Source organism: Cebus imitator, unplaced genomic scaffold, assembly GCF_001604975.1.
Source record: "Cebus imitator isolate Cc_AM_T3 unplaced genomic scaffold, Cebus_imitator-1.0 Scaffold15, whole genome shotgun sequence".
NCBI lineage: Eukaryota > Metazoa > Chordata > Mammalia > Primates > Cebidae > Cebus > Cebus imitator.
Window position 1 is genome coordinate 2,216,554 of NW_016107330.1, and position 10,476 is coordinate 2,227,029.

The 10,476-nt window shown below is 45.1% G+C and overlaps 1 protein-coding gene across 2 annotated transcripts in view; it reads left to right on the top strand.

Moving 5' to 3' along the window:
• Positions 1 to 2,386: 2,386 nt before the first annotated feature.
• Positions 2,387 to 10,476, top strand: part of LOC108286284 (TAR DNA binding protein) — a 12,351-nt gene continuing 4,261 nt past the window's right edge. For both annotated transcript variants that reach the window (XR_001817876.2, XM_017503953.2), the window contains exons 1-5: positions 2,387 to 2,513; positions 3,481 to 3,729; positions 6,530 to 6,693; positions 8,145 to 8,285; positions 9,634 to 9,804. Coding sequence is in view for 1 of the 2 variants with exons in the window: in XM_017503953.2 (XP_017359442.1) it covers positions 3,492 to 3,729; positions 6,530 to 6,693; positions 8,145 to 8,285; positions 9,634 to 9,804 (714 nt within the window). In the remaining variant the exon portion in view is untranslated. The remainder of the gene's footprint in view (positions 2,514 to 3,480; positions 3,730 to 6,529; positions 6,694 to 8,144; positions 8,286 to 9,633; positions 9,805 to 10,476) is intronic.

Sequence of the window (10,476 nt, forward strand, 5' to 3'; positions counted from 1 at the left end):
CCCCAAAAAAAAAAAAAAAAAAGGATAAAATGAGTTAATACATAAATATAAAGTAAATGGCCAGGTGTGGTGGCTCACACCTATAATCTGAGTACTTTGGGAGGCCGAGGTAGGCGGATCACTTGAGCCCAGGAATTCAAGACCAGCCTGGGCAACATGGAGAGACCCTGTCTCTACCAAAAATACAAAAAAAACTCGCTGAGTGTGGTGGTGTGCACCTGTGGTCCCAGCTACTAGGGAGGCTAAGGTGAGAGGATCGCTTGAGTCCAGGAGCTGGAGTGAGCCAAGGTCACCACACTTCACTCTATCCTGGGTGACTCTATCCTGGGTGAGACCCTATCTTAAATAAATAAACAAATAAATAAATACTTTGTGTAAACATTTCTTACTGTATGTCATTAAATTGTAAATGTATATACAAAGAAACATAGTTGCCAATTAAACTATGACACATCATCATCAACTGGAACTGGAACTGAAATCACATACTGACTCCAGAAATGTGAAACAAAGGCTGGGTGCAGTGGCACTTTGGGAGGCGGTGTATCACCTGAGGTCAGGAGTTCAAGACCAGCCTGGCCAACGGGGGTTAAAAATACAAAAATTGGCCAGGCATGGTGGTGCATGCCTGTAGTCCCAGGTACTCAGGAGGCTGAGGCAGGAGAATGGCTTGAACCCGGGAGGTGGAGGTTGCAGTGAGCTGAAACTGTGCCACTGCACTCCAGCTTGGGCAACAGAGTGAGACTCGGTCTTAAAAAAAAGAAAAAGAAAGAAAGAAAGGTGGCTCGTGTCTGTAATCTCAGCACTTTGGGAAGCCAAAGTGGGCAGATTACTTGAGGCCAGAAGTTAGAGATCAGCCTGGCCAACATAGCCAAACCCTGTCTCTACTAAAGATACAGAAATTAGGCACAGTGGCTTATGCCTGTAATTCCAGCACTTTGGGAGGCCAAGGTGGGCAAATCACAAGGTCAGGAGTTTGAGACCATCCTGGCCAACATGGTGAAACACTGTGTCTACCAAAAATACAAAAATTAGCTGGACGTAGTATTGGGCACCTGTAATCCCAGCTACTTGGGAGGCTGAGTCTGGAGAATCACTGGAACCCAGGAAGCAAAGTTTGCAGTGAGCCAAGATAACGCCATTGCACTGCAGCCCAGACAACGGAGTGAGTCTCAAAAACAAAAAAAACAAAGCCAGGCATGGTGTCTTTGCATTCCTATAATCCCAGCTAACCCTCGAACCTGGCCGGAGGTGGAGGTTGCAGTGAGCTGCAGATCGCTCTAGCGAGACTCCATCTCAATCAATCCATCAATTAAGTGTGCCTTAAAATAGATGAAATACTGTATTATATTATTATTAGAGGGCTGGAGCCAGAGCATGTTAGCATTTTGTGCCTCGAGATTCAAACCTTAGGTCTACCATTTACTCCTTAGGTGACTTTTTTTTTGTTTTATTTTAAGAGACGAGGTTTCACCATATTGGCCAGGATGGTCTTGATCTCTTGACCTTGTGATCCGCCCGCCTTGGCCTCCGGAAGTGCTGGGATTACAGGCAGCAGCCACTGAGCCCGGCCAACTTTTTTTTTTTGGCGGGGGGGACAGGGTCTCACTCTTGTCACCCAGATCGGAGTGAAGTGGGGCGATCTTGGCTCACCGCAACCTCTGCCTACCGGGTTCAAGCAATTCTCCTGTCTCAGCCTCCCGAGTAGCTGGGATTACAGGCGCGCGCTACTATCATCCCATCCTTGGGCGACTTTAAGCAAGATACGTGACCGCTCTGTGCCTCAGTTTCCTCACTCGCAGAATGAATATCAATAGTTCCTGCCACACAAAACTGTTGGGGCTATTAAGTATGCGAGTACTCAGAAGGTACCTGGCACAAAGTAGCGCTATGATTGCTATTATTTAGAACAAAGTTATTGTTTCCAGGTTTGGAGGTGGGCTAGCGGAGGGAGGAGAGGACGCACCCGGCAGCCTTTCAGAAAAGGAGTCTGGGCCTTACCCTGCCTCCCCAGTCTACACGGCCCGGGATCCCGAGCCCCGCCCCCTCCAGGCCCCGCCTCTCCAGGCCCCGCCCCACCCTTTTTGGCCATGCCCCTGAGCTACTCTCGCGCGCTTTGAAAGTGCGCGAGCTCCGACCGAGACCCGGGCTGGCGGTTGGTCGGCCGAAACCATCTGCCACGTTATATGGGGGGAGGTCAGCGCCTACACAGCCACATTTTTTTTTCGATTTTCAGCTTTTCAGGCCTAGATGCTGGTCTTATTTTAGCTCTCAGAGCTTCTCTGTAGCCTCGAATTTCCAGGAGGCAGCCCGAGTCCCTGGGAAGAGGATCATCGTGGCTCTCCTCGGCGCCCTCCCCCTCTTGACAAGCAATCGGTGGGAGAGGACGCCGGCGGGCAGAGGGAGGAGGCGGCTCTAGCGCCATTTTGTGGGAGCGAAACGGTCGCTGGGCTGCACTTGGGTCCGTCGCTGCCTCGCTGTCCCTATCGGGCTTCCCAGCAGCGGCCTAGCGGGTGAGTCGCGGAGCCTTCTCAATGAGGACGCCCTGGGTGCCTCGGCTCCCGCATTGGGGCAGCCCGAGGCGGACGCAGCGGCTTCGGCCCCTGCCCAGGGAAATGAGCCGTGAGGCCGGGCCTTGCCGTGCCCGAGCGAGTTCGCTCGGGAGCGTCGTTAGGTCCTGTCGCAGGAAGGCCGCAGGCGCCGAAACGGGGATCTGGGCCCGCGCTGCCGCGCAGCCTGAGTTGGAGGTTTGCCCGGCCCTGAATAGTGCCGGTGCCTTCGGTACTTTGCACTCTGGGGGACGCTGCCAGCTCGGGCCTGGTGCTCCCGCGCCCCACCCCGGGCCGCGCCGAGAAACTCCTCCCTCGGCTGGCACGCGCGGGCTTCTGGGAGGCGGAGGCCCGTACCCCCAGGATCTGTCGCCGCCGGCCTTGCGGCTCGGGCTCGCAGAGCCCCCGCAAAGCCCCAGAATGAGGGACGGAGAGGAACTCTTCTCCTACTCTTTATACCTGGTTCACTGCCCATATTCAGTCTTCAGGTTCAGCTGATGCATCGCTTGCTTGGGAAAATCGACCTCGACCCATCACGCCCATGCCTCAGCCTGTTAGGCTCCTCTCCTGACTTCAGGATTACATAATGACTTCCGCGATTGTCATAAAATAGCTACTGTTATTGTTCTCTTGCGTACCCCAGCGTGTAATCAGCAAACCACGTTGTACTCAACAGTTATAGTTGCAATACCTGACACATAAGCCCTCAGGGAAAGTTTGTTGAATGAATGAACTGGCGAGGCATCAGATTTTGATAGGAAATCACTACCCTTATTTTCCCCTGGTCATTTTTCAGGGCTAACTAGTGCATATACGAATCCAGAGAAGAATTTTTCTGGAAGTCAGAACACTAACATGGTGTAGGTATTAGCATTAGAAGGAAACCGTTACTCTGGCATGAATGTTCATTCATTTCTCTTTTCCTTTTAAGAAAAGTGAAAGATGTCTGAATATATTCGGGTAACCGAAGATGAGAACGATGAGCCCATTGAAATACCATCGGAAGATGATGGGACCGTGCTGCTGTCCACGGTTACAGCCCAGTTTCCAGGGGCTTGTGGGCTTCGCTACAGGAATCCAGTGTCTCAATGTATGAGAGGTGTCCGGCTGGTGGAAGGAATTCTGCATGCCCCCGATGCTGGCTGGGGAAATCTGGTGTATGTTGTCAACTATCCCAAAGGTTTGTTACCATTTGGTTTTGTAATCGTGCTGAAGCGTGGTCGGGTGTGTCTCATCCATGGGTCATGGCCTCTTCGTGGCGGCATGTCTCCTGTAACTTAAGTATTTTCTTGAACTTCACAATTAGATAAGTTTCGAAAACCATGAGTCTAAATTTGTGGAAACTGGGAATCATAGATCATTTTAAAAGAGAGAACGATGTATTTAAAAAATATTTGAATAAGCTTTGCCCAGTTTCTGCCACGTAAGGAATTACTAAGAATGCTTGGCACTTGTATCAGTGTTGTAAGTAGAATCTTCTACAGTGCCCCAGTATTTGGGTTTGTTCATTGTCCTTTTGGCCTTAACATCATTCATTCAGGAAATCCGACTTCATTTTTATCCTTAAATGAACAGCAGTTGCAGTTCTTGAATTAGTGCAGTTCCAATTATAATTTCGAGGTTCTGGTCTTATCCTTCTTACTTCCTTTTATCACTAATGTTCTAAATCTGAGAAAAGGAAGCATGATATTTAAGAAATGTGCCAAGGAAATAGCTAATTTCAGCAGTATGAATGTGTGCTATTAATAGTTTATCTGTCTCTGTGTTCCTTTTATTATAACTTGATACTGCAACAAAGTCCATCAAATTTGGTCAGTATGCAAGATGTTAATTTATACGTCTAGAAAAATTTTAGGGCCGGGTGCGGTAGCTCACGCCTGTAATCCCGGCACTTTGGGAGGCTGAAGTGGGTGTATCACCCGAGGTCAGAAGTTTGAGACCAGCCTGGCCAACATGGTGAAACCTGGTCTCTATTAAAAACACAAAAAAATTAGCCAGTCTTGGTGGTGGGTGCCTGTAATCCCAGCTACTCCGGAGGCTGAGGCAGGAGAATCGCTTGAAAGAATCGCTTGAACCTGGGAGGCAGAGGTTGCAGGGAGCCAAGATTGCACCATTGTACTCCAGCCTGGGCAACAAGAGCAAAACTCCATTGTGAAACAAAAGGAAAAAACAAAAATTAGCCAGGCACCTATAGTCCCAGCTACTCTGGAGGCTGATGCAGGAGAATTGCTTGAACCTGGGAGGTGGAGGCTGGTGAGCTAAGGTCGTGCCACTGCACTCCATCCTGGGTAACAGAGCAAGACTGTCTCAAAAAAAAAAACACAAAGGAAAAAGAAAAAATTTAATAATGTTAACTCAGGGTTTTTAGTATGCTGTTTCTTGAGCAATTGGGTATAGAAACACCCAAATTTAAAATGTCAGGCTGGGTGCAATGCCTCACTTCTGTAATCCCAGCACTTTGGGAAGCTGAGGCAGGCAGATCATCTGAGGTCAGAAGTTCAAAACCAGCCTGACCAACATGGTAAAATCTGGTCTCTATTAAAAATACAAAAATTAGCCATGTATGGTAGTTCACACTGATAGTCTCAGTTACTTGGGAGACTGAGGCAAAAGAATTGCTTGAACCCAGAAGGTGGAGGTTACAGTGAGATGAGATCTTGCCACTGCTCTCTAGCCTGGGCAGCAGAGAGAGAGAGACTCCATCTCAAAATGAAAAAAAATGTCATTTAATTTTTCTCCCCAGGCTGGGCATGGTGGCTTATGCCTGTAATCCCAGCACTTTGGGAGACTGAGGTGGATGGATCAGCTGAGGTCAGGAGTTAGATATCAGCCTGGCCAACATGGCAAAACCCCATCTCTACTAAAGATACAAAAATTAGCTGGGTATGCTGGCAGGCACCTATAATCCCAGCTACTTGGGAGGCTGAGGCGGGAGAATTGTATGAACCTGGGAGGTGGAGGTCACAGTGAGTGGAGGTTGTGCCACTCTACTCCAGCCTGGGTGACAGAATGAGACTCCATCTCAAAAAAAAAAAAAACTCTCCCCTTCTAAATAACCTAAGGTTAAGGTTATGTTTTATGTTTTTTAAGTAAACCAAACTTTTGGTTTCTCTCTCTTTTTTTAAATTAGAAATGGGGCTCTTGCTATGTTGCCCAGGCTGGAGTGCAGTGGCTATTCATAGGTTCACTGCAGCCTCAAACTCCTGAACGCAAATAGTTCTTCCTCCTCAGCCTTGCAAGTTGCTGGAACTATAGGCATACACATCACTGTTCCTGGTTTTCTTTTTTATTACAAAAGTAATGTGTGTTCATTGTTGAGTGTTTAGGAAAGATAAAAGTTAAATCTACTTCAGGAGATACAAGTTGCTGATTTTTTGTTGTTTAGCCCTTAAATTATGTAATAGGCATTCAGATAATTAGGGAAATTTAAAGTCAAAGTAAAGTAGAGTTATTTTTGTTTTGATAAACCTTTTGAGAGGCAGAGATAGTAATCTGGAAAAACTACAAAAAACAAAATTGGAAATCACTGAATTTGCACCAGAAAAGCACCTGAGATGCTAAATGCAAGCCTTTATTCTGTCCTCTAGAGCAAACATCACTCCTTACTAAGTTTTCAGTGTCTTACAGTTCTTAGAGTCTTTTTTTTTTTTTTTTTTTTTTTTTGAGATGGAGTCTTGCTTGTGGCCCAGGTTGGAGGGCAACGGCACAATCTCAGCTCACTGCAGCCTCCGCCTCCCAGGTTCAAGCAATTCTCCTGCCTCAGCCTCCTAAGTAGCTGGGATTACTGGCCCAGGCTGGTCGCAAACTCCTGAGCTCAGACCATCTGCCCGTGGCCTCCCAAAGTGCTAGGATTACAGGCATGAGCCACCATGCCCAGTCTTGAGTCTTCTTTTTGCTTCTCATTTCTAGACGTAGGAGGTAGTGTTTTTAAATAAGTGCTAAGTGAAAATTTCTAAAAGGATTCTGCTCATTTTATTTAGATAACAAAAGAAAAATGGATGAGACAGATGCTTCATCAGCAGTGAAAGTGAAAAGAGCAGTCCAGAAAACTTCCGATTTAATAGTGTTGGGTCTCCCATGGAAAACAACTGAACAGGACCTGAAAGACTATTTTAGTACCTTTGGAGAAGTTCTTATGGTGCAGGTAAACTTGGATTGCATCAAACATTTTTGTTTTGTTTTGTTTTGTTTTACCAGTGAATGAGCACCTAGCATTTATTTATTAATATAAATAGAGATGGGGGTCTCACTCTGTTACCAAGGTTGGTGTCAAACTCCTGGGCTCAAACTGTCCTCCTGCCTTGACCCCAATATGCTGGGATTACAGGCATGAGCCACCATGCCCAGCTGCATTCTTGTTAGGTTTTTTTGTTGTTGTTTTTTGGTGGTGGTGTTTTTTTGAGACAGAGTCTCACTTTGCTGCCCCGGTTGGAGCGCAGTGGTGCAATCTTGGCTCGCTGCAGCCTTCACCTCCTGGGTTCAAGCAATTCTCCTGTCTCAGCCTTCCATATCTGGGATTACTGGTGCATGCCATCATGCCTGGCTAATTTTGTATTTTTCGCAGAGACAGGGTTTCACCATGTTGGCCAGGCTGGTCTTGAACTGCTTACCTCAGGTGATCCATCTGCCTTGATCTCCCAAATTGCTGGGATTAGAGGTGTGAGCCACTGCGCCTGGTCGCATTCTTGTTGTTTTAATGGCACTGTCCTTCATGTTCCATAGATGATACTTCCAGTGTTTGTTATATTTATACATATATTTTGTACGCTATATTATTGCCTGTGATAACAAAGTAAAATCCTACTGTTGCATGAAGACTTAAGGAAAGTAGGTGAAAATAGCATTTTTCTTTGTATTTTACACTAATGGGAGATTTGTCTACTTCATTTAATTAAGATTGTAAACAATTTAGTTTATCTTTGAACTCATTCTAAGATGTTCTATTAAAATTCTATTGTGGCTGTAATGCCAGCATTTTGGGAGGCCAAGGTGGAAGGATCACTTGAGGCCAGAAGTTCAAGACCACCTTGGCCAACATATCCAGACACAATTTCTCTTTTTTTTTTTTTCTTTGGAGACAGGGTCTGGCTTTGTTGCCCAGGCTGGAGTGCAGTGATGCAGTCTAGGTTCACTGCAATCTCCACCTCCTGGGCTCAAGCTATTCTCGTGCCTCAGCCTCCCAGGTAGCTGGGACTACAGGCACATGCCACTACATCCTGCTAATTTTTGTATTTTTTGTAGAGACAGGGTTTTACTGTGTTGCCCAGGCTTGTCTTGAACTCCTGTGCTCAAGCGATCCACCCTCCTCAGCCTCCCAAAGTGCTGGGAATACAGGCGTGAGCCACCGTGCCTGGCCCAATCTCTTTAAAAATTCAAAATCAAAAACATTTCTATTGTATAAGGGAGTTTTGCTCTATTGTTAACACAATATGGATTTAGTATTAACCTTATTTTTACTCTAAGACTAACTTGGTTTAAATTTAAGCCACTGCATCCAATTGAAACCATTCAAATTATTTATTAAGGAACTCTGATTTGGGAGTGGAGTGTGTGAGCATGTGTACTTTTAGAGTAAACTTAAATCATCCTTTCTAGGTCAAGAAAGATCTTAAGACTGGTCATTCAAAGGGGTTTGGATTTGTTCGTTTTACGGAATATGAAACACAGGTGAAAGTAATGTCACAGCGGCATATGATAGACGGACGGTGGTGTGACTGTAAACTTCCTAATTCTAAGGTACTTGCCTCTGTGCTATGGGAATTTTTGCGAACAGACTTCCTTAGAAGATTGTAAGATAAAATGTTAAATACACGTAGAAAAGATAGTGGTAGGGTGTGTTCTTGGAATCTTTTTGTCTTGTTGAAGCCTTAGGGCTGTAATGCATGCTGAATAATTTATGCTTGTTTGAAATATTTAGTTTATTACTTCACCAAACTAAAGCTTTGTTCATTTTGTTCTTTTTGTTATGGATGTGAAAGAGAAAGGGTTATTTGTCAAGTTAACAGTTTCCTTAAGTAGTTATATGTTAAAACATAAAGACAATCAGAATATATACATTAATCTTGTTATAAAATCTGACTTTGTCCAAGCAAACAAATAACATCTGCTTATTTGGAACGTCATCATCTTTGCCAGGACATTGGTCATTTATTGATTTTCTCAAATCCAAATACAGTCATGCATCACATTGCAAAGTTCATCAGTCAGCAGTGGACCACGTGTACAGCAGAAGTCGCATAAGATTATAACACTGTTTCTACTGTACCTTTCCATGTTTAGATATACAAGTACTTACTATGGGGTTACAGTTGACTGTGGTGTTGAGTATAGTAACTTGGAAGTTTGTGGCCTAGGAGCAGTAGGCTCTACTATCCAGCCTAGGTGTGGGGTGGCTATGCTATCTGGTTTTATTTCTTTTTTCTTTACCTCCAGTAATGGCTATCAGCAATGTAGAGCTATCTGGTTTTATATGATGTTTGCACAACAATTAAGTTTTTATTTTTTTAATTTTTATTTTTTATTTTTGAGACAGAGTTGTTGCCCAGGCTGGAGTGCAATGGTGCAGTCTCGGTTCACTGCAACCTCCCCTTCAAGCGATTCTCCTCTTGCAGCTTCCCAAGTCACTGGGATTATGTAAAGGCGCCCGGCACCACATCCAGCTAATTTTTGTATTGTTAGTAGAGATGGGGTTTTGGGGGTTTTGCCATGTTGACTAGGCGAGGCTGGTCTTGAACACCTGACCTCAGGTGATCTGCCCACCTCAGTCTCTCAAAGTGCTGGGATTACAGGTATGAGCCACCACACCTGGCCACAGTGACGAAATGGTGTGATGACTCATGTTGCATTTCTCAGAACATATTTCCATCATTATGTGATGCATGACCGTGTACATTTGTAACTTAAAATGTTACTCTTTATTGAAGCCTTACAAGAAAAAGGAATAGTTGATGCAAAAAATTAAGAGTATGTCTCCTTTTTAATAATTCACTACTATCCAAGGCAGAAAGATTTTGTTATATCCCTTACCTTAATGCTTTTTTCATTGTTTATATTTGAGTTTTTTCCTTCCTTTTGATTTGACTAGCAAAGTGCAGATGAGCCTTTGAGAAGCAGAAAAGTGTTTGTGGGGCGCTGTACAGAGGACATGACTGAGGATGAGCTGCGGCAGTTCTTCTCCCAGTACGGGGAGGTGATGGATGTCTTCATCCCCAAGCCGTTCAGGGCCTTTGCCTTTGTTACATTTGCAGATGATCAGGTATTTTTCTCCTTAACAATATGGGCCAGGTAATTAGGTAATTTCTCTTGAACATTTCCCATCCAGCTAATTGCTGTTCTTAGCTAAGTTTTCTGACCTTGTAAGATGTAGAGTGTATGGGCCTAGATGTCACCCTTCCCTCCCCCCCCAACTTTTTTGTTTTTTGAGATGGAGTCTTGCTCTGTCACCCAGGCTGGAGTGCAGTGGCAAGATCTTGTCTTACTGCCGCCTCCGCCTCCCGGGTTCAAGCAATTCTCCTGCCTCAGCCTCCTGAGTAGCTGGGACTATAGACATACATCACCATGCCTGGCTAATTTTTGTAATTTTAGTAGAGATGGGGTTTCACCATATTGGTCAGGCTGGTCTTTGAACTCCTGACATAGTGATCCACCCTCCTTGGCCTCCCAAAGTGCTGGCATTACAGATGTGAGCCACCACGCTTAGTTACAAATACATTTTTCTTTTTTTTCTTATTATTTAATTTTTTTTTTTTTTTTTAAAGATGGGGTTTCACCACATTGGTCAGGCTGGTCTCGAACTCCTGACCTCAGGTGATCCGCCCACCTCAGCTTCCCAAAGTGCTGGGATTACAGGCGTGAGCCACCGCACGTGGCTTAGAAATACAACATTTTTAAGAAATTTCTACAAGTAAATCAACCTTTAAATAATTTT